At 47.0% G+C, this 27850-nt stretch overlaps 1 protein-coding gene across 1 annotated transcript; it reads right to left on the reverse strand.

Moving 5' to 3' along the window:
• Positions 1-263: 263 nt before the first annotated feature.
• Positions 264-27441, reverse strand: THRAP3 (thyroid hormone receptor associated protein 3). The gene is made up of 13 exons (XM_054292552.1): positions 27371-27441; positions 22559-22617; positions 18557-18639; positions 14735-14895; positions 9691-10596; positions 7572-8312; positions 6868-7040; positions 6309-6420; positions 5982-6066; positions 3518-3702; positions 2725-2917; positions 1995-2144; positions 264-1744 (listed from the first exon to the last, which is right to left on the reverse strand). The coding sequence occupies exons 4-13, from the start codon at positions 14869-14871 to the stop codon at positions 1523-1525; spliced, it is 2904 nt and encodes a 967-aa protein (XP_054148527.1). The 5' UTR covers positions 14872-14895; positions 18557-18639; positions 22559-22617; positions 27371-27441; the 3' UTR covers positions 264-1522.
• Between the last annotated feature and the right edge of the window lie 409 nt (positions 27442-27850).

Below are 27850 nucleotides of genomic sequence, written 5' to 3' on the forward strand. Positions count from 1 at the left end.
TCCTTGGGATGGAGAAGCAGCTGCTGCTGGGCACAGGCAGGGCAGCACACGGGGCTGTGAGCTCCTGGTGGAAGGATGGAGCTGCTCCTGTGCACGGTGACACAACCCCTGCTGGCCAGGCTGTATCACCACTGTCCCCAGGCTGCCAAAACAGCAGCTGAATTATCTGTTAGTGCATAAAACCCAACAGGGAGCTGCTCCCCTGTTGCTCCTTGGTCCTTTCAGGCTCCCACCCAGCGACTCAGGACACAAACCAAGCAGAGTTACACCTACGACTTATTTTATTGTATTTTATTTGCATAAACAAACTTCGGGGCTTTGCTAAACAGGAACTGTTCAAGTCAAAACAAACCAAACTCTAGCTGGTGTGTGGGGAACAGCACAGCAATCCTGGGGAGAGGGACAGGGGGAGCACGGGCACGGCTGTGCCTCCCCGCCCAGGCTCAGACCTGGCCGGGAACCCTCACAAACTGCTCCAGAATAAAGTAGAAGATAAAAAGAAATGCATCCTAAGGGCCGTCCTCAACCAGCTCAGGAGGAATCTGCTTTTTGGTTTTATAAAAAGATTAATAAAAAATATTGAAAAATTCTCATCTCCATTTGTATTTTTCCCCAAGAAGAATTCGGAAGTTCCTTAGAAAACCGTGTCACCTTGGAAAGGGCACTCGGGTCACAACCAGCTGCAGGGAGGAGACACAAATGCTACAAAGCAGTTTGGGGTCCAGCACACACCAGGCCTAATAGTGAACACAAACAGTGGCCAGAAGTAGGGTGTAATTTTTTTTCTCTTTTAAACCATGCTAATTTTGTTAACTTCCAACATAAAAGGAAAACAATAATTTTTAAAAGGCCCTAAATTCAACTGTTACATTAAAAAAAGTTTAAAAAAAAAAATAGGTCATAGCAGTTTGGTCCCAACAAATGAACATTTAGATGTTTACTCACATGCTTCATTATTTTCTTATTTATAAGAACCAAAAATAGTTTCCAAAATTATCTCTGAATTGATGCTACTACGTATGTAAAGGCCTAAAATAAGCAGAATTTAGAAAATTGAATACACAATAGGGGAGGAAAATTTGAGCGGGCGAGTGAACCCCGACTATCACTGGGTCAAATTATAAAAGAGAAACAAAATGTCAGGACAGGTGAGGTCAGGTGGGCACAAACTAAAACCACATCATCCTCAAAGCCTGTTACCAAAAAATAACCGACCATCCATCAGGTCACAGAGAAGGGAAAATCTGGGGTCTCACCCAGCGCTTGACCGTATCCAGTCCAGAAGGGAAGAGAAGTCTTTGGGAAGAGAAACTCCAGGAGCGGATCCGAGCGTAAATGATGGATCAGTCCCAGTCCGTGCTTGGGGAGGCTGAACTCTGGAAATGCAGTTAAACAACGTCGGGATGGTTTCCGAGCTGCTCTCCAGGGCTCTGCTCAGCACGTGGGGATCACCCTGACGCCCCAGCACCAGCCTGACCCCTCCCCTCCTGCCAGGGCTCCCAGCACCGCGTGGGCCCCGCGGCTACTCGGCCGTCGTCTGCAGGGCGTCCTTCTCCTCCCGGTTCTCCGTTCCGCTTTCGTCGTCTTCGATTTCTCCCTCTTCCCCACTGAACTTGTCATGAGCCCACTTGGGGCTGGTGCTGGACTTGCGGAACATGAAGCGGCCTCTTCCCCGGGGGAAGGCGCCACGGCCGCGGCCCCTGTTCACCCACTTGTCCGTGCCCTCGCCCTCGCGGTCGTCGTGCTGCACGGGAAGCCAAGGACAGCAGGTGAGACAGGCTGGCACCGCCCTGCACCGCGCCTCTGCCACCGCCCTTGGGGCTCCACTTAATGGGAGCCACTCTACAGGGAGCAGGAACGAGCTCTCTTTAGGCAGGAGCTGGCAGCTGCCCATGAAGCGTCACCCGGAGCCTTACCTGGGTGCTTTTGGCTCTAAAGCACCCGAGACCGGACACACCTGGAGCACACGGGTGTCTCAGCACCCAGGTACGTACCAAGTAGTATTTCTTGCTCTTAGGTGTGTACTCAGGGTCCCACTCCTCCTCTCTGCTGCGCTTCTGGAAGTCGTTGTTGCCGCCGCTGTTGCTGTTGTTGTTGCCTGAAAAGTTGCCTCTGCCCCATCCTCTCCCTCGAGCTCTGAACTGCTGCAACACAAACACAGAGGAGAAAAATAGAACAGCTGCAGAGGCAGAATCCTCCCACCCCACCCCTCCCAAGATCCCATCCAAAACACCTCTAAAACCCATCACTAAAGCAAGAGGACAGCTTTAGTGTGGCCACATCACCTCCTGCACTCATGGTTTTGGGTTTTTAGTTCATCTGATCACACAGCACATCACAGCTCCTAAAGCTGATGAAGATCACCTAGAGGCATTTCCAGGACACCCCCAAGCAGGTGAGACCCCTCTGTACATGGACTGCACACGAGTGTGGCCAAACCCCAGTGGAAGCACAGCATGTGCCCATCGGGCTGCTCAGCATCACTAATGCACAGAAGTTTCCAGGCTTTGTTCTGCTGGAGTTTGCTGCCCACAGCACACTCCCAGCAGCCTGGCTGACGCTCTAAACCTGGAGTGATTACACTGGGGCTCATCACCCTGAGGGCTTCTCCTCTAGGGTTGCTTTAACTGAGAGCAACACACAACAGCCACTTCTGCCCACTTTGGGAATCAACCCTCAGGGCACAGGTGGAGAACACTTGGGGCAGGGGTGGAGAACACTTACAAAGGTTCCTCTCGCTCTTCCTCTCTCATTTGGACCAGAGAATTCCTTAGTCCCAAGGCGGGATTTGTCAAAGCCTGTGGAGCTCTCCTCCCTCTCCTCAGTCTCCTCGGGATACTCCTCTGCTTTCACTGAGTGAGAGGACCACGATGACGATGAGCTGGACCTGGATCTCTCCCGCACCCGTCGGTGTTTCCTGTTCCAGTGGTGGGGACGGAGGGGAGCGGGACACAACAGCATTAGGCACTCAGCTGTGACCCATCAGATACAAAACCACTTCTTTATCACTCCCTTATCAATGCCATGCTCTCCTTTTCCTACTACAAGAGGAAAAGCCGTAGGAAGAGCTCAGGCTTTAACACAGGGCCCAAGACCTCTCCTGAAGGAACTTGTTGCTCCTTCCTAAGATGTTTACACCATCCGCTCTCAGCTTAGCATGCATCCATGGAGTTTTAATCAAGTGGAAAATTAAGCTAATAGAAAAGGATTAAATGAACATCAAAGCCAAGTCATTTTAACATGGCCGTTTCTCTCCTGACACAACAGGAACAAGAAGGAAAAGTGACTCACCCATCCTGACACATGGAGCTTTCCCATCTACCTTTTACAATTATTTAGTGTTTCTGAGAGATACAATGATAGCGAGACCACACGCAGAGGGGCAGCTCAGGCCACTGGAGGAGTTATGTCACAGGGGCACAACTGTGTGCACAACTGTTGTACACGGTGTCGTCTCCAACCTGAGCAGCAGAGACACGAGAGGCACAAGCAAATGGCTACCGGGTTTCCTACATACTTTTTCTTTGAGCCTTTGTGACTTTTCTCCGTTTTCTCGGTTGATCTTTCCCTTGAGTGACTTGAATCTCTCGAGTCCACCGACTCCCTGGATTTATCGCGTTTAAGATCTCTTTCCTTATGTTTTTTACGGCGTTCAATATCAAGGCGCAGATCAACAGGGTCGTCCTTATATTTCCCTTCAGCCTACAAACGCAGAGGAGAGGGAGGGCAGAGTTGAACACAAGGTCTGCGGTGCCCCAGCTCAGCACCATTTACTTTGCTTTACTGACTGCACAGACTTCTGGAGAACTGGAGTTTAACTGAGCACTAATGAACATTCCACTTTAAGATGTCAAATAATGCACTATTAAAGTAAGTCTGCCTTTGTCAGAATTTAATTTTCCTACACTTAAAATCATTGATTTTTAAACTTTTAATCTCCTCTTTAAACAGCATTAAAATAAACAGTCTGGTAGAGGGGAGGGAGGCATGGAAGCTGACATTTACTGTACACCACGGCCAGCAAGGATGTGAACAATTCAGGGATTCTATCCAGCTGTTTATGGACCACAAGGACAGTGTGGCAGAGCTCTCTGACAGCCCATGGGTGCACCTGAGGTCCTGCTGACAGTCTCACCTGGCCAGGGGCCAGAGGGATTTTAATCCCAGGTCTAAAAGTGATGCTCTGGGAGAAGCAAAAGCTCTTTGCTGCTTGGAGCTATCCAAGATTAGTGATCCAAGGGGCAGGAGGAGGCCAGTGAAAGGCAGCATCCAAGGGGTCTGGGAGAAGGCCAACTTCCCATGGATAGGGAGGCATTACTATGTCTGTCAGGAAGATTTACTGGGTGCAGATGCCACCTACAGCTCCTTCCCCTGGGCTGGAGGGCACCGTGTGACAGGTGCCACAAAGCCCCACAGACACACTCTGTGTGTCTCCCACAGTCCTGCCAAGTCTGCCAAAGCAAGCTGGTGTCTCACAGAGCAAAAACCCACCAGCTGCATGAAAAATCAAAACTAAATTTACATTGCTAATTAAAAACAAGCATAAAAGACACCTGGCAGTGCTTGCTTTGAGCTGTATTTAAATTGGTACTTCAAGAAGGGATTGGGATTTTCTTTGGGAAAGGAGCAGTTGTTGTCCCTGCTCCTCCTTTGAGCCCTGTGGCACCTGGGTGAGATTCTGCTGCCTGCCCTAAGTGACAGTGGCTGTGGTTTGACAAAACTGGGCAGCAGGAAGCCTTACACCATGTTGGAACCAACACCCAGCCTCAGCCATTGCTACTGCATTTACACAACACTCATCCTGGGAACTGTACAACTTGATATGCAACATACATCAAATTAATCGCCTTCAATTAAATACAAAAGGATTAGTAATTCTCTAGCTGTTAAATTTTTACTTACATGAGTTTCTAACCACTTTTTTGTTTAAATAAATATGTCAAATAACGCAGGAGTGAAAGCAGGCATTTTGTTTTGGTATTTTGCTCTTCTACTTTCCCCAGGCAAAGAGCTTTAATTTCTACTCTGAGAATAAAACTGCTCCCAACACGATGGATGACAGATAAGTGACAAAATCAGCAGCAGCTCCCTTATGTGGCACAGCAAACACCTATTTGGGTTTGGGAGGGCACGTCTGTTTCACGGAAGGCTGGCGAGCTGTTTGGAAACCACGTTTATAACACACTCTGCCAAGCTGATGCTCAGAGTTCAGGCCCATCAAATCCATCTCACCATCGTCCATGTCAAGCCACAAGTGTGTTTGGAAAAAATCGAAAACAAATATGAAACAAGTAAGGTTTCAGCAGGACTGGTTAAAATCTCTTCAATGTAAATATGTATGAAGGTGAATAAACAAAGGTTAAAATCTCAAACATTTTACGTTAAGCCTTTTTTATGATTGTTTACAGTGAGTGCAATGGCTTAACATTCATCTACTCAGCAAAGCTAAAACACTCAATCCAAAATGCTCTGGATCTAAGACAAGTGCTGAATGTTAAAGTAACAGCAATCAACAGAAATGGCACAGTCAGTTGTTAGAACAAAATTTATCAACTGCTTAACAGTGCATCTGCTTTAGCTCAGCATTTAGTTTTACTTTCCTCTTTTTGACATGCATGTCTTTGAAAACATGGTTGGCAAAATTGCACGTAACAATGGAGTTAATCATACTTACAAGCAGAAAAATATCACAAAAAGTCTCTTCTCTCATCATGGGCACTTGTTCCAAAAATCCTCTCTTTTTTCTCAAGCTCACCTCAATTGACTTTGGGGTCATTTACCATAGTCTAACCACTTCACAAAGGTTGTTGATACATTTTTAATAAAAATTAACCCTTTGTAGTTCATTTTTAGAATTATGCCCATCCTTAAAAGAAAAACACAAACTTAAGTAGAGAGTAATTTAAACAAAAACATCACTGTTAAGTTCATGCCCAATGCACTCATTTTGTTGAATTAAACTAATCAGAGTAACAGTTCACCTTGAAGCCAGGATCTCTGGAGCTTTTCGATTCCTCTTGAGAGAATCCATGTTTTCTAAAAGTACTGGGAGATATATCTATCCTCCTAAAGGAAAAGAAAAACCAACAGAGATATAACCTTGCTTATAAGAAGAAGCTGAAGATTTTAGATCAAATGTCCTTTAAAGCACACCAGTATTCCCAAAGGTATTTTAAAACTCCCCACATTTTTCCTTTTTTTGGCTGAAGCTAGTTATAGATTTGAATTATTCTGGAATTATTCCAGAGCTTAAGAAATGAAATCTGGAGTACTTCTGCAATGTTAAGGCAGTGTCTAATGGCACCAACCTGTGGATTTCAGGGCTCTTTTTGTTTTTAGCTGCATCTTGTTCCATTCCTTTCTTTAGATATTTGGTAAAGCGTTCGTTCAGCGTCATAGCTGAAGACCCAAAGTGATGCTCTGTCAGGGATTGGAACAAACAATACCAAAATATTAGTGCCAGTTTTGTAAAAAGACAAAGCCCACCCATCCCACAGCCTGTGAAAACCCAGGTGCAGGTCAGTGAAGCACCATGAGGATGAGCTCTAATGCTGCTGACAAACTGCAGTTTCAATTTTTGGTGTTTCAGTGAAATGAACACAATTTCTTCAAGCGAGTCTCTCAAACTCATCAGAACACAGAATTCTAAGTCTCAAACTCTGAATATTTCTCAGGCAATAACAAGAACAGCTTCTGCCTGTGCAGAGGAGTATTTATGTAAATAAAGATGATTGTGATCGTGCTGCTCCTCTAATCTCTGGAATATCTGCTGGAAAACAACTGCAGGCATTTTGAGTGCACAAACCCCACTGATCTGGGCAAGGCAGGAGTGAACCTTCCGCGAGGACACACAGACTCCTGACCCACCTCTTACATGATGGACTATAGTCACGATGTGCTGAGCAAACAGTTCAGAAGGGCTGCGCTGCGACTGAGCCGACTGGATGTGATGGAAAATGGAGCGGAATTCCTGCTCCTTCTTGTTGCTGTGCACCAGATCCCTGCACAGCTTCCTCTCCTGAGCCAATATTCCACTGGGACTGCAAAAAGAAGAGCCCATGAAACAAAAAAAATGGGGTGAAGGAGAGGAATTTAAGGTGTTTAATTCTGCAGGAGCTGGGAGCTCACTGGTGGTTTATGTTGTTATCAGGGAGGCACCCACGAGTAGTCAAAAGCTCCTTTAAACATCCCTAAACACACTGCTCCAGGTTTCTGTGATAATTCAGGTCACTATTCTAATGCTGCATGGAGAATAAGAGTAGTAAAACACATGGCAGAGGGTCAAATGGATTTAAGCAGCACAGTAGCTCCCCTGCACAACTCAGCTTCCCTCAGCCAGAAGCCACTGAGTACCTGACTCCATCTGGGGCTCTTCCCAGAGCCTGGTGCATCCCAAACTAGTCTTACACAGCAAAGGTTAGGAAAAAGTTAATCTCTAGCTCCCAAAACCACAAATTGTGATGCAATATTGCTCAGCCTTCCTCACAGTTGGCAAGCACATGGAGATCTCAGGAAGAAAAACAGGAAAAAACATCATTATTGAGACTGCTCAAAAGCTGGCAGATCCTTACCGTGCAAGATCCTCATCGAAGGAATCCATTCGAATATTGACCTGGGCCTCACGAGTAATGGAAAAGGAGGATTTGCCAGGAGTTAGCCCCTCTACTTTGGTGCCTGGCTTCTCCTTCACCTCAGAAGCCTTCCTTGGTGGAGGGGAAGAGCTTTTTTCCTGGCTTGACTTGTAAGTGGTCACTCTGAAATTCTTTTCAGGTACAAAACCTCTGTGACCAGATTCATTTCTCTTGGATCCCGATCTGTCTTCTTTTTTGGATCTTTCAGAATAGCTTTCCTCCTCCATTTCATCAGGCTTCCTTTGCTTCTCTTTCCCAGGTGGCAGGAACACCACACCTTCCCATTTTCCTGACCTATCCTCCTCTTGACTTTTACTTGAAGTTGCTACGACTTTAGACATAAATTTGGGCTCATCATCAAATTCCGAATCTTTCCGGCCCTTGGCCTTGTCTTTCTTGTCCTGCTCATCTGTTTCATCTTTCCCATAATGACCTTCCTTGTGGAACTCTGGGACCTTGAGCTTGTCAAAGTCATCCCTGAACTTGTAGCGCTTGGGCGACTGACTGCCGCGGTATCCCTTCTCTGAGTCAGCTTTTGATCCATACGAGTCAGATTTTGCCTTTCCATCTGTTGATCCCAACTCAGAGAAATTCCCTTTTTCTTTACTTTTTTCTTTCTCAGCATTTGTTACTTTCTGGTCTTTGTCTTTCCCGTTCTCTGTCTTCTGCTCTTCCAGATACCTGGTCATAAAGAGACATTACAGGAGGTTTCTTATTAGAGCTCAACGAGGTCAATTCTTCAGTTTAAAGAGTCAAAACTTCAGAGAACACCAAGCTATGCATGTACTGAAAGCTGCCTCTAGGCCCTATAATAATTAAAATGTCAAGCAGATTACTCAGACTTTTGTTCTCACTAAATTCAGCAAACGTACAAGGAGATGGATATGCAGAACTGATGGAATGAGGCTCAAGGACAAATCAAACCCAGCTGACCCACAGATGTATTGGAAGGAAAAGAGGAACATCTTACCCACTCTGTTTATTTACTTACAAACCTGGTTCAGGAGAACAACACATCAAACCTTTCAAATTGGACTGTTCTGCTTTTAACAACACACTGGAAATAAAAGCCTCAAAAGCTACTTCAAATTTGGGATGCAAGTTTCATAGGTAAGCTAAATATTTCATGACAGACTGCAAACACAAATAAAAGCAAACAGGTTAACAGAGGAGAATATGCTGCTGGGAGAGATAAAACACTTCTGTTGAGAACAATTCAGCTGGTTTATAGCATCTGAACAGTTTTAAAGCATTCACAAATCAAAACCCTGGCTCTGTGGGACAGCAGGAAAGCCCATGGACACCAGCTCACCAGCTCCATGCTTTGGAAAGTCTAAATAAAGAGTCACAGGAGTTTTTCCCTTTCTAAATTTCAGACATCCTTAATATAGAATCAGTTCAAACCATCTTTAAAAAACAATAAAGACTTGAAAGCACTTGTGAATGGTGCTGTATCTTTTAAAACAAAGTGTCTCCTTTGGGCACAATCTGCAGTGGATTAATCTAGAGAATGATTGAAGCAGATGCCTTCTGCATGGAAGGCTGTCTTCATTTTAGAGATGTATTTGGTGCTTTAGTTTCTCATCCTACCCACACACACAGGCAAGAGCACTGCAGCTGCACCTGCCCCAGGCTGCTTGCAGCAGGATATGTAGTAGGATTTAATTAATTTCTTCTAATTTACAGTACCTAACAATTCCAGGAGGCAACACTAAAAATGTCTATAACCAACACATACATAACTGGGAAATGTGAGCTTCCAGCTGCCAAGAAACCTCCTTGGGCAATCTCCACTTCAAACGTTCATGGGCTATGAACATTTTTGCAGGGAATATATACAATCTTTAGAAGTATCCAAGTTGGAAAACCAATTCCAACTTCCTACAACTCTGGGCTGTGTTTTTTCCATAATTCAGAAAGGACCAGGCCCAGAGCTGGCAGTATGCTGGCACAGCTTGTAGCTGGAGCCTGCCCCAGCCCCTTGCCCTGCTCATGGAGCAGCTGGCTCCTCAAAAGCAACCCAAAAAAACAACCCAGCACCACAAAACCCATCACTTGCCTCTTGGAGAAGGCTCCTCCCCCGGGAGCCGTGCCCTCCTCCTTCGGAGCGGCACCATACAGCGAGCTGACGGGTGTGGGGCTTTTGCACACCGGGCTCTTTCTGCCGGGGCTCATTCCTGCCGAGCCGTGCTCGAAGGGGCTCTGGTGGGAGCCCCCCTGGAAGGAGCTGGAGCCGCTCTGGGCGGCAGAGCCCATCGGGGACGGGCTGGAGCGCGGCGGGCTCGGCTTCTGCACGGGGCTGGGCCGGGGCGAGCGCCGCCGCACCACGACCGACTGCAGCGGGCTCTTGAGGGCAGGGCTGCGCTCGCGGGGGCTCAGCTCCGACACCGAGCCCCGGGACGTGGAGCCCGTGCCATAGCTGCTGACATCTTGCCACGCTTTTGATCCCTCGGATGCTTTGGCATCTTGAGCCCCCGCTCCTGAAAACTGCTGCTCCTTGGACTCGTCTCCTTGGTTATCTCCCGCAGCCTGCGATGCCCGGGCATCCTTGGAGGATGATTTCTTCTCCTTCCCAGATTTACGCTTGGAAGACTCAACCCGACTGTGATTGGAGGACGAGCGGGAAGAGGAAGACCTCCTTGAGCGGTCAGAAGACGATTTATCAGAATTCCTGGAATGGCTCCTGGACCTTGGGGAAGGAGATCTCCTCTTGGGCGAGCGGGAGCGCGACCTCCCCCTGCGAGGGCTGTAGGCCTGGCGGTAGTTTTGCCAGTTGGATCTGTAGTTGCCGTATCCTCCTCGGTTGTACTGGCCCCAGGGGTAAAACCCTCGGTTCCGCCCACGGAAATAATACGGCCTCCGGTAGCCTCTGTTATGGCCTCTGAAATCTCGGTTCTGATACACTCGTGGGTGGTTCCTCTCTCTGTTGTGAGATGGAGAATAGGATCTTGAACGAGACCTAGAACTGAGAAAAAAAAAGAATTGCAAAAATATTTTAGGTTATAGTTTCTTTTCATAATTTGTTTTTCGAGTTTATTCTTCTGCCACAACTTTTTATTTGAAGACATATTTTTAAAAGACTTTGAAAAACTCATTTCTAAGCTTTAAAAAGAAAATCCTTTGGTTTACCCGTATCTGATTGAGGTATTACACTTTGCCATGAACAAATTGCAGTGGAAATAACTTGTATCGTAATACTGTCAAATATTTGATTTCAGGATCATTGCAGAGACCATGATAAGTAATGCTGCTCTCTATTTTGCTGGGATGAAAACAGCTGCTTATCCAGCTTCAGAAAAAGTGTCAGATCTCAATCATCCAGCCCTTAACAGCTCAAGGTCATGGTTATACCTCGCCCACAAAGAAGTATATTTTATACAAACCATGCTACTGTTATTGCAGCAGACCCCAAAATCTCCTCCTTTTGTCCCAACTTCAGATACACTTTAAATTTCTGATAATCCAGATGAAACTTCACTTCTTTGTTAGGTAAATATAATAAATGGCTACACCCCAAAGCAGCATGGCAGCAGTGGGGTGAAGGGCACGCTGCCCTATAGGTTTAAGCTCCAAAAGGTGCATCCCATGGCACCATCCTATGGCTCCATCCCATGGCACCATCCTGTGGCACCATCCCATGACACCATCCTGTGGCACCATCCCATGGCTCCATCCCCTGGCACCATGGCACCATCTCCTGGCACCATGGCTCCATCCTGTGGCCCCATCCCATGGCACCATCCCGTGGCATCATCCCACCATCCCATGCCTCCATCCCATGGCCTCATCGTGGCTCCATCCCCTGGAGTTCCCGGGCAGGGACAGCTCTGGGACACCTCTGCCAGGCACCACCAGGTGCCGCTGTGGACGTCCCTGCCCACATCCACAAAACCAGAATCCCGGAATGCACAAACCCTGGAAAAAATGCAGATTCCGGTGACTAACTGTCCCAGCAGCTTCTCCCATTAAATTGCTGCGGTTGTGTAACTGTTTAAAGGTCCCGTTGTAGCTACAGGAAAGACTGGCCAAACTAGGAAGTTGAAATAGAAAAGAGATTTTTCCAAATGGAATTTTAGTAAATAACATTAATTGGAACAGTTTCCACAGCCCTTTCTGGCTCTGACACACACATTGGTCGTACTCCAATGGACATGAACTTCCTCACACAGATCTCAGTGCTGCTCCTCACCTCTCACACCCCAAACCCCCAGAACCAAGGGAGAACAACCTGCTGTTGGAATTCCTACATGGTTAGCACACATGTGCAGTCAGAGATGAACTTTAGTTCCATTTTCATTTCTTCCTCCCACCAAACAGGTCACAGTTTAGCAGGAAACTCTTATTCATACCCAATCATTGCTAACAAACAGCTTAATGACCATTTTAACAGATTTTTCCATCTTCAAACAAGCAAAAAATTTATCTGAGACACTTCTTCATTCAAACAACAGCAACCAGAAGGAAAAGCAGAGAGGCAGGAGGCAAGAACCAGTTATAAGAAGTTCTAGTCCAAGGCATGAGGAACAGAGATGCTCAATTTTCAGACAATGCTGCATCTGTGATCAATTATCAACAAGGACCTGTCGTAGGACGCTTCCAAAATCTGTTCTAGTGATTTACAGAGGCTGCAGCAGGAAGATTTCACTCCAAAAGTTGCAGACTATTTACCAGAAATCTTTTTAGAAAAATACAGTAAAAGTTATGCAGTAAAAGAAGCACCAGAAGTGATAATTCCCCCAACTCTGCCAGCCCCCAGAACTGTGGGCACTGCACCGCTCCAGGGCTAAAGCCCCAGCATTTACAAGAAGTGAGAAATAGTCATAAAGAAAGCAGAAGATACTAGGCAGACTCCAACACAGCACTGTAACTTAGGAGAAACAGAAACCTACCAAAAGAAGAATAAAACAATTTGTGGTGCATCCTCAAGTATACAGCAAAGGCTTTTTATGCTGAGATCCCACCAGACCTACCTTGGAGCACATCCCAAGGCCAGGCAGAGGGGCTGGGCTGGGCTGACCCCCTCCATTCAGACTCCTTTTGTTTTTTTTTTAAAAAAAGGAATTATTTATAAAGCAGAAGCAGCTTCAGCAGCAGCACAGAGGAAATAATCATGTTTGCACAGGGTGCCTTTTTCTCAACTGCCAAAGCTTCTTCACTGCTAGGAGATATTCCCAAATGAGCAAGGATCCTCCAGCATTCCAGCTTCCTTCTGCAAAGGGCTTGGTTGGACTCAAGTCTCCGCCTCTAATTTAGTTTTGTCATGTCCTTCTTTCTCCAACTGTACATTCATTAGAGCTTCTGTACTTTTAAAATCTCTAACTGCTAACACTTGCACGTGGTTCACAGCCCAGAGGATTTTCAGAATACGTGTTATTCATAAGAGTGAAAAGGCAGGAGAACACCATCACACCCCTCCAACTGGAATGGCTTTGCCAGATGCAGAATGCTTAGCCAAGAGAAAAGGAAAAAAACAACATGCAGGGAAGACACAAGCCTGTAACTGGCCTGCTCAGAAGCAATTCAGGGAGACAGGAGCAACTATTACACATATTAATAATTTCTTAAAATTAACTGCAGCAAAATTATTTTTATTCACTTTGTTCCTCCAGGAGGATCTTCCTTGTTACCTGGCTCCTGCATGCCAAGGGGAGGAGCAAGAATATATCAAGAATTGTTTCCACCTTTTGTGACCATGTTCACAGGGATTCTTGGATGAGGGAAGAGATGAGGATCTGACTCTGTGTTTCAGAAGGCTTGATTTATTATTTTATTATATATATTATATTAAAACTATGCTAAAAGAATAGAAGAAAGGATTTCATCAGAAGGCTGGCTAAGAATAGAAAAAGAAGGAATGAATAACAAAGGTTTGTGGCTGGGACAGAGAGTCTGAACCAGCTGACTGTGATTGGCCATTAATTAGAAACAACTCTATGAGACCAATCCCAGATGCACCTGTTGCATTCCACAGCAGCAGATAATCATTGTTTATATTTTGTTCTTGAGGCCTCTCAGCTTCTCAGGAGAAAAAATCCTAAAGAAAGGATTTTTTTATAACAAAGATGTCTGTGACACCTTTCACAGCAGTGTCTAAAATTGATTTTAAAATTTGCTTGAATTCACTTTTCTGGAGCAGAAACACACATGATGACATCTACAAAGACCCCTCCAGTCTGGGATCCATTACGTTAATGCCTCCTTAAAAAAGCCAAAGTCTCAAAAGAAAGATCTTGAGTGTGTTAACAAACATCTTACTCTCCTATTTATTTATTTATTCACAATTTATTCTCCTAAGTGACTGAAACACCCCAACAGCACAGGTTGGCAGGAAGCAGCCTGACACACAACACACTATCTGTCCTGGGATCTAATCAGAGTCTTTCCCTGGAAAGGAACTAAGTGAGAAACCACCTGCAAGGGAGGAAAAGCCCTGCTGCACTGTCCTAGGGTGACATTATGATGCTTGTATCCCCATTTGTGTGTTCTGTTTATGCTGGATATCATGCTCTGTGCCTTCAAGACTGGCTCTGAAGACCGAATGTTTTATTTTGGTTTTGCTTTCAGCCACTCTGCCACGGCTGGCGGGACACACAGACAGGGCAGTCCATGGTGCTGCTTTTGCTTTTTGCTTTGCTTTTCACTTTGCTCTCGCTCCTGCTTTGCTCTCGCTTTTTGCTCCTGTTCATTAGTTAGTTTAGCTAAGCAGTCCAAATTTTCCCTGGGCTGTTTCTCCTTTCCCTTTTTTGGACCTACTCAAACCTGCTCTGGACTGGGACCTGGGAACACCGAGAGTTTGCACCTTGTGGCTGCAGCAGCTGCCCCAGCACAGGAGGGACTGAGAACAGAGCGACCACCCCCAAGAGAGACTTTCTGAACTTGTCATCTTTGTCAGAGCGGTGACAGAGTGGTGTCACCTGGTATTGTTCATTTTGTGTGCTGGGGGTGCTGTGCCTGTTAAATAAACAGGTTCTTTCCACTTCTCTCCAAGGAGAGAAAGTTGGGGGGTGGGGCCGTGTGGGTTTGCTTTCTGGAGGGGCCCCTTCGGAGGTTTTCTCCCAGATATGCCCTAACCCAGGACAGGCACCCTCTGGCTGCACACTCACCTCAGTCTGCGTTTCCTGGAGCGTGAGATGGAGCGGGACCGGGAGCGGGACTTGGAGAAGGAACGGGAGCGGGACCTCGAGCCAGACCTCGAGCGCGAGGAGCGCGAGCCAGACTTGGATTTGTTCGTTTTAGACATCTCTGCAAGCACCTGTCAGTGCACCTGAGGGAAAGAGGGACAGACAAGTATTTGAGAAATGAAGCATGTGGTTGATAGGAGAGGACAGGCAGCACCTGGCAGGCTGACAGACTCCAGGGACGTGGAGCTTGATAAGGCTGGAAATAGGAATGTTTGAAGTGCCTGCTAGGAACAGATGAATGGTGCTGGGCTCAGAATAGAAGGTTTATTTCAGTCCAAAGAGGAAAACTGCAAAAAGAATGAAAGGCTCTAAACCCAGAGCAATCACAAATGAGAGTGTGATAGTTGAAAGCACCAAGTTAATGCAAACCTGGGAAGGGGCAGGGCCATGGTGCTGGCTGAGGCAAGGACACCTCCAGAGGCAAACTAGCCCATGGAAGTGAAAATTCCATGTAATTGCAGCCACATCCCTGTCTGTGCAGCCAGCTGCCACTGCTTTAAAGGATAGAGAAGAAATCAAAAAGCTTACCATCAAAAACCCCACCCCATAAACTTTTATCTAAACTTTCAGAGGCCATCAAAAAAGATTTGATACTCCTGGACACAGGAATGTGACCCTATTTGCACAGCTCTGCTCAGGCTCAGTCCTGTCCTCTCTGCTGGTGCAGTTCCTGCAGTTGCTGTGATCAGTCACCAGTGTGGATCACCCAGCCAGGAGTTCTGTTGCAGCCAAAATAAATCAGATGTCCTTCCAAACAGTCAGAGACAGAAGAGATTACACTGTAGGACTAAATGACTCAAAATAGCTGTAATTATGAATTACCTGGGCTATTTTCAGGCATGTATCCAGGTAAAGGTTAGAAAGTTCCTTAGATGATGATTCAGGGAATAGTCTGACCACACAAATCTTTCAGCTACACCCTCCCTGATCTGTTCTCCTTTACCAACGAGCAAAATTTGCATTAATTGCATACTCAATAAGTTATCAACAAACTTTCCACCTACAATGACTAATGAAAAAGAGCCAGAAATAAAAAGGAACTGTGTTAGCACAAACTTAATCTTTTTTTTTTAACCACTGTTTAAAAATAGAGACATCCAGGTACATAAACACAACTGAGCAAGTGTGGCTGCTGCTGTTATACCCATTTTAAGGAAATTCCAGAGGACTGACTTGCAATGCCTCCACTTCCAGAGGCTCTCCAAAATTACATATATGGTTACTAAAGGCTTCAACTTCTGCCAGGGCACTTCTAGGAAAAACACAATGCCTGGGACAGGAGGAGCTGCTGGGAGACTGGATGGTGGTTCATCATCAGAGCTGGGACTTTCTAGAAATGGGAAGTTGGCTTTTATTTTAAAAAATCATGTTACATGCTCCTGTTCTTCCCTTTAACTATACTAAAGATGTTAGATCAATTCAACTGAGGTATTTGAATATATTCCACATCAGAAAGCATGCAGGAAAAATAATAAAATTGATGTTCCTGTTCTGTTAGGAAACAATGGATGTTGTTTTATTCCCTGTTCCCCCAGGAATGAAAATCAAAAGATATTGCTACTGAGAACCAAAGTTTGTTCTTGTGCTTGGCGATGTTTCAGAGAAAAAAATGTGTGAAAATATAATTTTTAAGTATTTCCTTTTAATTCACTGAATATGTCTGTTGAACCACTTCCTGCAACACTTCCTACTCTGTTGCTCACAACAATCCAACGCTGAGCACTGGAAACCAAAACATGGAAGAGGAGAAGAAATGGTAACAGGAACTACTGCAAGATACAGAAGATGTGGCACCAACTCTCAGGAAATCCCAAGAAGACCCCAAAATACATTTTTAAATTACCACTTTGATCTGCTTAATAGTTTTTGCCTTTCACTTTGATCTACAGCACTTCCCAGCCAAACCACCCTGGTGTGTGCAACGTGTGCCAAATGCTCACGTCCTGGATTCTTTATCTCTGCCAACATTTTGAAGTTGATTCATTCCTAACATATGAAGTAACTCCTACTAGGATAGAAACAGAGTTGCTATGCTCCAGCAGCACTTAAAAGGTTAAACAAACTGCACACTGGAGTCACGTCAGCTCCTCTGAGTTAACTGCAGTTGTAAACTTACTGTGATACACATTTAGTTTTGAGAATGACTGACTCAGATAAAATACGTTCAGCAAAATAACCTGTTCTGAAAGCATGTTCTTATAAAAAGGATTTTATATTTTTTAAATAAAGAAGTAAGTGAAGCAAGGAAAAACTCTGAGAACAGCAGTGGCTGCTGACCTCCCATTCCCATTTTCCCCTGCCCACAGAGCTCCTGGAGATGCAGGAGTGTCCTGAGCAGGGACTGCAAGCAGAAGCATTTGCAGATTGCTAAAGGGACTCATCCTTAATCTGCCCAGCTACAGAACCCCCAAGAGCAGCTCCTCCTGCACCTGGGAGGGGCCAAGGCTGCTGCTGCACATCTCCTCTCCCAGCAGGCAAAGCCTGCTACACTCATCTGGAAGGCATGTCCTGCTGGAAGCACTGCCAGGGAGTTTCAACTTTTGTTTTTTGCTTTGTTTCCTCTGCAGGACCAGTTCTAAGCTGTCCAGCAGATCTTCCCAAGGAGTGTAGTCTCCCATCCAAAAACATCCTGGTTTTGGATGCCATCTGTGAGCTGAGTTTAGAAGCTCTGGTAAGGCACCATCCCCTGGGAACAGACACCTGACAGCTTGTTCATCTGTCATAAAACCACATTGCATAGAGCAAACTTTGCTTTCTCCATTCCCTCCAAACCCTCAGGGCAATCCAGCAGACCACTGATGGAAACAATAGAGGAGCAAATGCTCCCACTAAAGCACCACGATGGACTTTGCCCAGAAGGCAAACTATTGTCAGGAAACAGTGGCAGGAAAGTTAATGTTTTACCTCCTGACAGAGCCCAAAAGAGAGGCACAACTCTGCTCCACTCTGCAGCAATGAAAAAAGGTCACCATTGAGTCTCTCACAGCTGGGCCCTTCCATGAGCTTCCACAGCTTTGGAATTTAAATGTTCACAATTGTTAAGGAAAACTTTTAATGCCACTGACTGAAATCACTGCAATGCTCAAGCAAAGAACAAAGCTGGAGGAGGGCACATGGCACAAAATGGGATTTAACACTTAGATCAGTGGGACATTTAATAATCTGGCCAGTTATGGTTTTTAAATAAAGAGGTGCCTGTAAGTGAAGCAAAGACAAACTCTGAGAATACCAGTGGCTGCTGACCTCCCATTCCCATCTTCCTCTGCCCATGGAGCTCCTGGAGATGCTGGAGCAAAGCTGGAGGAGGGCACAAGGCACAATATATGGGATTTAACACTTAGATCAGTGGGACATTTAATTATCTGGCCAGTTATGGTATATGGAGGAAGCAGTGCTCTTCTCCCAAAAATCACCAGGGCATAAATCCAAAGATGAATCAATACAGCATTAAAAAACCAAAAATAGGTACTACTTCTTCCAGGACATCCAGAATTTTTTCACTAAATTGTTCTTCTTTACCCTTATATTTTGCAGTTACTTAAAAAGACAAGTCCAAACATTCCAAGACACAAGGCTGATTTTTTTCTTCTAAACCTGCTCCATATTTTTTGCACAACAACAATGAAAGCAGAATTTTACCACCAGTCTAACCTGCAGCATGGCCAGAAGAGATATAAAAAGTCTATTATAAACCCCAAGACAGGCAGTTTTACCTCTTGGGAATATTTTATTTGCTGTGCCTACCTGCTTGAGCAGGCTCACACCTTGCACCCTTCTGTCAGATTTCACCGTCTCAGCTTTGTCAATTATGAAATCAAGAAGAAAACCTGAAATGAGAAGAAAATACACCTTTGTACATGCACTGCTGTGCTGCCACCAGAGGTGAACTGGCTGCCCTGTTCATCAGATCCCCAGTGTTTCAGGGAACACACACACCACAGCTGACCAGGAATATTTTCATGGACTTTTAATGGAAAATGTAGGTTTCAAAATGATCGTTCATGCTTCCAAAATTTTAAATCTTCTTCCTTCTTTGCTCCACCTCCCCTGCCCCATCCCACCTGCTGTGACACACATCTGTCAGTGCACCTGTACAGCCGTGCTGGAGTCATTTCTCTCAGCCCATTTGAATGGTCTTACTGGGCCCAGGACTAAGGATTTTGCCATATTGTTAAAGGAATCCACAAGCCAACAGAAACAATTCTTTTCCTGACAATTCATCCATCAGCACATCGCCGTCATCCAAGGGAGCCACCAGTCCTCTGGGAGCTTTTCTGACAGGTCTACAGTTACATTTCAGAATCCTTCCATGCACTGCTGGAGGGGTGGAGGTTTTAGAAGAGAAAACAACAGTAAACACAACCTCAGAAATTACTCCATGTTATTAAACCTCTGAGCTAACAGCAAGAATGTCACTTACTCTGTGTTCAGCCATAAAACAGACTTGTTTAAAGGTATTAATTTCTTGTCCTTACTTCACCTAAAAAGTACAGTTTTCAAGTAGCCTTGAAACCTTTCTCTGAACTGGTGATTAAGTCCTGTTATCACCCAAGAGGAAAGGTGGAGTTGCAAAGTTTAGTGATTTTTAAATCCAAAGAACAACACGCCAAAGACCTTTTTTTATTATTTTTACTGTTGTCTTGTCCATCAGTCTAAATGTCCACAAAAAGAAATCTCAGCTTATATCATACAAAAATCTTTGACTTCCAGCCTTTCACAGTGCCAGAAAGAGTTTGTCATATCCATTATTTCTTGCTTTGTGACCCTTGGGCTCTGGGTTTTTTGTTTATTTCCCAAATATCATTGTTACCAGTGGTTTGCTACAATCCTACACACAGAGGTGTCATCCAGAGCAAAACCTGGATTCTTCTTTGGAGAAAAATACTATTCTTGTGTTTAGAGCACTAGTACAGAAAAAGTAACCAAGTCAAGACACAACAGGCAGGAGTAGCAAACCTTTCTTCCAGATAGTGAAAGGAAATTGGGAAACGTGCTCAATGCTCTCTGCTGAAGTGGAAATCATAGTTCAGGAGTTTCTTATTCCAGAACACTGTAAAGAACATTTCCATGGGCCAAAGTCATGGGTCAAATGAAAAACACTGCTGGTTGTCAAAAGGCCTTTTTCCAGGAATCTGCTCCCTGCTTCCAACTGGCCTGTGTTACTTTGTGACTCTTCCCATCCTCCACTCCTTTGTTCGAGGTCCTTCAGGCAGCAGGGGCTGGGATTTCAGCCCTTCCCCTGCCCAGGGCAGCCAGCTGGCACACTGCAGCTGAGCCCACTCCATCCCCAGGTGTCAGTGAGCATCCTGCACCACAGCTGGCCAGCTTGGACAGGGAATGCAGCACGCATCTCCCTGCCAGGGCAGCTGTTTGTGCTCATATCTGAGCGTGAACCCCAAAACACCTGGAAACAAGTGACATGGCTTGTGCACACGCCTCAGACACAAGCAGTGTGGTGAAATTCATTACAGTGCTTTCCGTTTATCACACAGTGTTTGCAAACACTCAGCTCATAAATATTAAATGTTTTGTAAAAGCTTTTGTAGGAAGCTCTCTGGAAGTGCTGTAGGAAAACAAAAATTTGCTTTTTGCTGGCCAGCATTTGAGTGAAGCTGTTGTGATTTATTTTGCTGTGAGGCCCAAAGCAAATGAGGTGGCATCTCATTAGTAATGAGCACATTTCTGCCCGAGCCTCTTGGCATCCATTTGGTGTCACCAGCACAGACATTCAGCTCAGGAGGAACAGCTGAACTGCTCCTTCATTTGCTCAACACCCCTCATTACCAGGAAAGAAAAAAAAAATTAATTCTCCTTCTGCCAGCTCTACAATTCCTAATCCCAAGCCCCAAAACCCAAACAAGATTAGTGCATTCTGAAAAAAACAAATAATCCCACAAAATACCTTACAAAGTGTGCTCTGTATAATGAGGCAACAACAATCACTGCAAAAATAAGCTTATAAAGAGTTGCAGCTCTCTCCATGTCCCTGAAGTGCAGCAGCAAGTGCAGAGAGCAGGCTCATCTTTGTGAGTTCAGAACCCAACTCTTAACACCTCACTTGCTACTGGATTCTTCCTTTTCAAGCTAATTTTTGGTGCAAGATGTTTTAAGTATGTTCTTGTTATCAATAGAATCCTTGAGGGGAAGGGTAGAACACAGTTCCTACAGCCAGGCATGGAGGAGCAAATTAAAATGTTAATTATAATAAAATTTCATTGGGGGAACAAAAAGCAGAATGATTTCCCTTCCCAGATCCAATATCAGTGTGTTTTCAGAAGATTTATGACACACATTAACCAAAGTTACAACTACACCTACAGACCTCCTCAGTAAAAAGTGCCCCAGACAACAGTGCTAAAAAAAAAAATAATTATCAAAAACCTAACCACAAAACATTGTTCTACTCTAACATGAGTTAAACATCCAAAATTATTCTGCCACAGCAAAAGAAACACAAATTTGTCAGCAGCAGTTTTAATTTCTCTCTGGTCTATGTGTTTTCAAAATTGAGATCTTCCTTCAAGCACATTTGGGGTTTCACACCATAAAACAAATCCCTAAAGAAGTTTAACCCTGAGCTCCAGCCCTGGGTTCAGATAATTAGAAGCAGTGTTTATGGAATGGTTAAAGAGTATTTACAGGTTCTTGTGGAAAGAACTGATTCTGCAGATTGTAGTGCTGAACAATCCCTTTCCAATTAATGTGACCATCTACAAACCCCAATCAGTGACTTTTTGAAACTGGCCATTTGAGAGACACTGTTTTATAAATGTTTGAGCTTAAAAAGTCAGATGTTGTTATTCAGACAGTTTAGTGACAGGGAGCTCAAGGAAACAATCCAAGAAAAAGCTGATTAGAAATCTGGGTGCTTCTGTTACAGAAGTTGGGTGGCTGGAATTTCTGTTAAACACAGAAGAAAACATCCATAATTTTAAAAAAAGGGGAAAACCTATTTCATCAGCTTTTTCCCTCCAAATTTACACAGCTTAGGAAAAGCAGAAAGATCAGGATTTTCCCTAAATTGATGGCTTTGTCACAGCACAGCTCTGCTGTTCTGAGCAGCTTTGGATGCTGGGGGGCTGGGAATCCATGTCTGGAGTTCTGGAATTCCCACAAGAAGCAAATAATGATCCAATTTACTCCCCTTAAGAAAACTATTCACAAATTAGTGAACTCAAAGAATTCAAACTCGTGTGTGAGTTCTCAGCAAAGGGAGGATGAACTGCACCCTCCAGGACACTTCCATCCCCTCAGGTGTCTGCCAGCTGGAGCCACGCTGAAAAACGTGGAAGTTCTGCTTCCAAATAAACAGCAAGTAACAGCAAAACTGTTTGGTTGTGGGATCTTAGGAATTTCTTCTGCAACAGACAGTGTAGTTACAGCCAAAAAATCTCCTGAGGAGCTACAACTCTCCACACGTTTAACCTATGAAAATACAAACTCCAGCAAATGTCATTTATAAGCTGGAAAGAGCAAAACTACTCACATATTCTCAAGCCAGCACTTCATTTATCTCTACCTTAATGGGAATCCCACTACCTCAGGGATTTCCATGACCTGGTATAACATTTAAAGTCCTTTAATTATTTTTTTTTTAATTGTGGTATTATTGTAAGGACAATGCACCAGACCAGGCCATCCATACATTCTGACAGACTTCAAAACAGAGAGAAATGCCTGTCCACAGGAATCCTGTACATAAGGAATAAGTTTCTTTGAACAATTTTCCATGCTGTGTTCACATACCTTGTACAAGTGTCCCATCAAATCTGCTTCTAAACACTGCTTCTTTAGAAGAGATTGACCTAAGTAAAAAAAAAAGGAAAATCAAATTTAAACCAAACCAGACACTGGCAAATCCTTTTATTTCGGCAGCACAGGAAACGATTCTGATTTCAGCCATTCTTCTCAGAATTGTTCCCCAGTAAAAAAAGGCCACCAAAATAACCTCATCTGATCAGACAGTGCACACACAGGTCTTAACTCAGGAACCCAACCTCACCCACAGCCCCACAGGAGCGATTCCTGTCATTATTTCAGGTGTAAATGACAATGTACACCATGCCACCTGCTACCACATGTCCAGCCCCGTGTTAAGGCACAGGTTAGTTAACATCATTAATGCTGAGCCTGGGTCCCTGGAGGGCTGAACTCCAGCCTGACACCCCACAGCCCCATCACCTCCAGTGCTCCCACTTCAGAGCAGCCACTCCTGGAGGGCTCCTGGCCCCGCTTTCACTCAGCCCAAGGCAGGAGCAGTGCCCTGCCCAGCCAGCTCCTCACCCTGCAGTCCCAGCAGGGGCTCTCTGGCTTTGCACACCCACCTCACCCTGTAAATAATGGCAGGCTAAAAATGGCCGGGTGACGACTGTGGGGGTGAAATTGTGAGCAGGGCACTTGCTGAGGGATCACTGGAGCCGTGAGCAGGGCAGTGCACAGGCTGCACTCACACACACCAGAGAGGCACAAGGTGTGACAGGAGCAAGGGCACGGACAGAAGACCCCTCCTTGGGTAGGAAACAACCCCCAGAGCAGCCAGCTGCCATCTCTGTGTGCCATTAGCTTCACTTTTTTTTTTTTTTTTTAAGGCCCGGCAGCTTCCGGTTACCATGGAGTGAGGCAGCGCAAACACCATTCCCAGCTGGCATGAAATGTGATCCCGTGATTTCACTATTCATAGCCCTGACATGATAAAGCTAAATTAAGCAGGAACTCTTCACTTCTCCAAGCTCCCAGCAGTGACTCCCTCAACGCTCAGGCCCTCCTAACACAGTTTCTGTGTCAGGAGGGGAAGGATGTTTCCTCCAGACCCACACGCCCAGCCTGGCACCCAGAAACAAAATGGCACCGGCTCCTTCCAGGCATGATCTGAGCTGGCACCAGCAGGAACAAAGACCTGAGGAGCTGTTGGGGCCAAATTGAACTTCCTCATCCTGGGACTCATTACAGAATCTCACAGAGCAGTTTAAGCTTTGTTACCAGGCCTGTCCAGCACGGGCACCACTGTGTCCATGAACAGCTCAGGGGACACTGGCACAGCCACCATGTCCATGAACAGCACAACGGGCACTGGCACAGCCACCAGCAGCTGTCACACAACCTGGCACCATCAGCTTCTGTAATTGCCACCATCCTTCCTTTCTCTTCCATGGCCTGAACTATGTGGCTAAATATCCCAAAATTCCTGCCTCACCAAAGAACTCCCTGTACTGCCACAATTCTGAGGAAACCACACGACCCAAACCCCACATCCCTGCCCTGGCACGTGCAGCCACTAAACACAGCTCAGGATACTGTAAACTTTTCCAGAAATGGAGAAAAAGTTCAAGGGCTCCGTGGCTGCTCAAACAATTAAGGAGTTCCAACACGACAAACTGTCCTTCCACAAAGACAAAGCCAAGTGAGCTGAAAAATACTCAAACTTCTGCAAAACCACTCCGTTCCTCCAGGGATACAACCAGGGAACATCATGGCCTTACAATGAAAAGCGTCCTCGGGCTTATCCAGCTCAGCTCAGCACTCCCTGGGCCTCCCAAAGCAACATTTTTTTTGACAACAGAGAAAGTGGGAACAGGTAAACTAAATTTAGATCTGCTGATGTGCATGGATTGTCACTTACTCTGTGTTGGTGTTTTATAACTGTAACATTTTTGTTTGCTAATAGCAACACCAATATCAGGTGTTCACCAGCTTTCCTGCACCTCACTGTGAGCCCACATGCCTGGCCTGCCCCAAATGATAATTTTCTTTAATACTTTACACACTTCTGATTTAAATCAGCTGGAGAAAGCAGCAGGCAGCTAAATTATATTATCATAACCCCATCAGCAGAATATCCTTTTTTTTGGTGTATTTTTTTTACAATACACATGACAAAGCTTTACTTCCATGAAAAAGAACTGGAAGTGGAGGTCAGGGCACATGGCTGGTCCAAACCTCAGTGGTCAGGGAAGCCTCTTCCCAGACAGCATTGCTGAGGCACTGACAGCAGAATTGTCCTCCAGAGACACAACTCAGAGAGGCAGGGAATTAGGAAGGATGGAAAACAGCAGGAAGCCAGCAGAGACACGGGCAGACAAAGAACAGGGGCAGGGATCCATGGCTGCTCCACCTGCTGCTGCCAACAAGGCTGGGTGAACACGTGGCTGCAGCCAGAGCACCACTGCTCTTTACAGCCAGTGAATCTCTTTACAGATTCATTTAGGTTGGGAAAGACCTCCAAGATCATCAAGCCCAGCCCAGAGCACTGAGTGTCACATCCAGGTGTTCCTTGGACACTTCCAGGGATGGGGACTCCAAACCTCCCTGGGCAGCCCCTCCCTCCCAATGCCTGACCACCCTTTGCAATAACCTGACAGGTAAAAGGTTTCCTCTTTGGATCTCTGGACAAAAAGGATGTGAAAATGAGGTAAGGGACAGCCCTGCACCTCCCTCATCCCACAGACAGGACTCCAGAACTCTGCAACCCCCTGTGACCAGACTGCAGCATTTTCAAATCATTCATGTGGAGCAGACATCAAGGCCCATCCACTGCAGCACTGCCTCAGGAGCAGCATTCCCAGCCTTCAGCTGCCTAAGGACATTGGAGGAAAGGGTTCAAATCAAGTTCTTACTTGCCCTCCCTGTTCCTGCAAAGTTCTCAGCAAAGGGAGGATGAACTGAGAAATGTCAGACAAAAATCACAGGGCCCTAGACCCTCCAGAGGATCCTATGACACAAAAACGTACATTTGCAAAAGCTCTCTACACTAACTGTGCTGTTTTGTCCTTTCATCTGCCGTGAGATTGTGCAACCCATCAGAAAGGTCACAAAGCCAGCCATTTCCTCACTCCCTGCTGGGCACCTGTGAACTTCCAGAGCAGAACAGAGCAACCACAGAAACTCCAGGAGAAGACACTGCTGTGTCCCAGCACTTGCTTTCTGTGCCTACACTGTCTCTCTTCTGGGAGGCAAAGCTCTGAAACACCTCTGGAGTGAGTGGAGCCCAGGCTGTGACACCCAATCCCTGTGAGCAGCTCTCCCAGCCCAGCACCCACCAAGGGCACAGCAAAGCCCCCCCGAAATGTCACACACCATCAGCACTGACACAGCATCTGCCCTCGCTCCCCGTGAGAGGGAATTCCCAGGAGCCCTTCCAGAGAGGAGCTGGATGATTTAATTGTGCTCTCAGAAAAGCAGCCTGAAAATGTCCATTTGCTGATGTGACCCTGCTGCTGCTGCAGCAATAAAAGCTCTTCCCTTCCAGCACCAGCTACAAGACAACCCAGACCATCTTCCAAATGGTTTTACATTGTTCATTTCAAGCAGCAAATCTGTTCTTGTGCCACAGCACCTGGCACATCACTGTACACACAAAAATTAAGGAGTCCCCCACCTCTGACAGGTTCTGAGAGGATGGTGCTGCATACACCACACACATACAAGTACACCTGCTCCTCCCAAGGCAGGGCACGGAGAATGGCTGCACACTGAAAGTGGGTTTGGATTGAAGATCAGGGAGAAATTCCTCTCTGTGAGGATGGTGAGGCCCTGGCACAGGGCACCCAGGACCCCTGGAAGTGTCCAGGCTGGGATAGGGGAAGGTGTCCCTGCCCATGGCAGGGGGTGGGATGGGATGACCTTTATGGTCCATTCCCACCCAAACCATGCCATGGTTTGGTGATTCCATGGAGCACTCCACACTTACCAAGTCACTTTCCACAGAAACACCCAGAACCCCATCCAGCAGGAAATACTGTGACAATCACCTTAGGCGGGCTTTGAAATGCATTTTTAGAAACCCCCACCATGCTCATTTTCCCAAAACACCACGAACTAGCAGAAAAACCCTTTATCAGTACACGGAAATGAAGACTCAGGCTTCACACGTGTGTCTGAGCCACTGCAACGCCTCTTCTGCCACATCGCCTGAAGTTCAGCCAAACTTCCCGAGCAAGCAGGACGCCAAGCAGGCAGCGAGAGAGCACCGACCCTGATCCCTCCCGGCGCACCGGGAAGCGGGCGGTGCCGAGCGCCGCACCGGGAGCCGCACACCGGCGGAGTTGGGTGATGGCCGCGGCTCCCGCGCCGCGGCAGCCCGCGGAGCCCCGGACACCGGGATGGGACCTCTGGAGGAGGGAACCTAAAGGGCGCGGCCCAGAGGCGCGGGCGGAGGACGGGGATCTCCGGGAATGGGACGGCGGAACGGGCTGCGAAAACCACCCCGGACCACGAGCGGCTCCGGGAAAGGGCCGGGCAGGCCCAACCGGCCCCGGGGCCGCGAGGAGGCGCCAAGGCCTGCCCGGGCCCAGGCCTACCACGAGGCGCCGCTGGGGCAGGGCCAGAGCGGTGCCGAGAGCCGCGAACGAGCCTCGCCCGGGGACATGCGGGGCCAGGACACCGGGAACGGGGGGGAGCAGCGCCGCGGTGAGGCCCAGCACGGGCGGGAGGGGGGAGTGGGCTGAGCCGAGGCGAGGCGGCTGCGAAGGGCGCGGGGGGGAGGGAGGGGTGAGGGGAGCTCGCGGTGGCGGCGGGCGGGGCGGACCGGACCCCGCGGACCCCCGGTGCCCCTGCACTCACCGGCGCCGCTTCGCCGCGGCCCCTCCGCACCAGGCGCCCCCTCCGCCTCCGCCTCACGCACTTCCGGCCCGCGCGCGCGCTCTGCCCGCCCGCGGGGGCCGCCGGGAGCCGTAGTCCGGCCGGCACGGCGCGCCCCCAACGCGGCGGCTCCGTCGCACTACAGCTCCCGGCGGGCGTCGCGCGCGCCATTCCGCCACTTCCTCCTCCGCCCGTGGCGCGGCAGTGCGCGCAGCCCTTCCGGCGGGGAGCGGCTCCGCGGGCGGGAAATGGCGGCGGGGGCGGTGACGGGGCGCGGCCTCCTCCGCCGTGCGGGAGGTCAGGGCGCGGTGTGGCCCTCACCGAATGGGCCTTGCGGGCCCTCTCCCGTCCAGCCCTATTGTAACCCTCCCGGTTTGTCCCACGTGCGGCTCCTGAGGGCCCGGCAGGGAAGGGGCAGCCGTGGGACAGGGCCCTGCTTGCGGGTGGGGCCGCCGAGATGAG

Source organism: Melozone crissalis, unplaced genomic scaffold, assembly GCF_028551555.1.
Source record: "Melozone crissalis strain CALT ecotype California unplaced genomic scaffold, PUWL_Pcris_2 ptg000111l_1, whole genome shotgun sequence".
Classification (NCBI taxonomy): domain Eukaryota; kingdom Metazoa; phylum Chordata; class Aves; order Passeriformes; family Passerellidae; genus Melozone; species Melozone crissalis.

Excerpts from the sequence above, each read along its gene's own strand:
- THRAP3 (XM_054292552.1), bottom strand. The coding sequence starts at position 14,871 with ATGTCTAAAACGAACAAATCCAAGTCTGGCTCGCGCTCCTCGCGCTCG. Across the intron at positions 6,067-6,308 it reads AAGAGCCCTGAAATCCACAG|GAGGATAGATATATCTCCCA; the intron begins GTTGGTGCCATT and ends CTTTTCCTTTAG. Across the intron at positions 2,918-3,517 it reads CACAAAGGCTCAAAGAAAAA|GAAACACCGACGGGTGCGGG; the intron begins GTATGTAGGAAA and ends CCACTGGAACAG.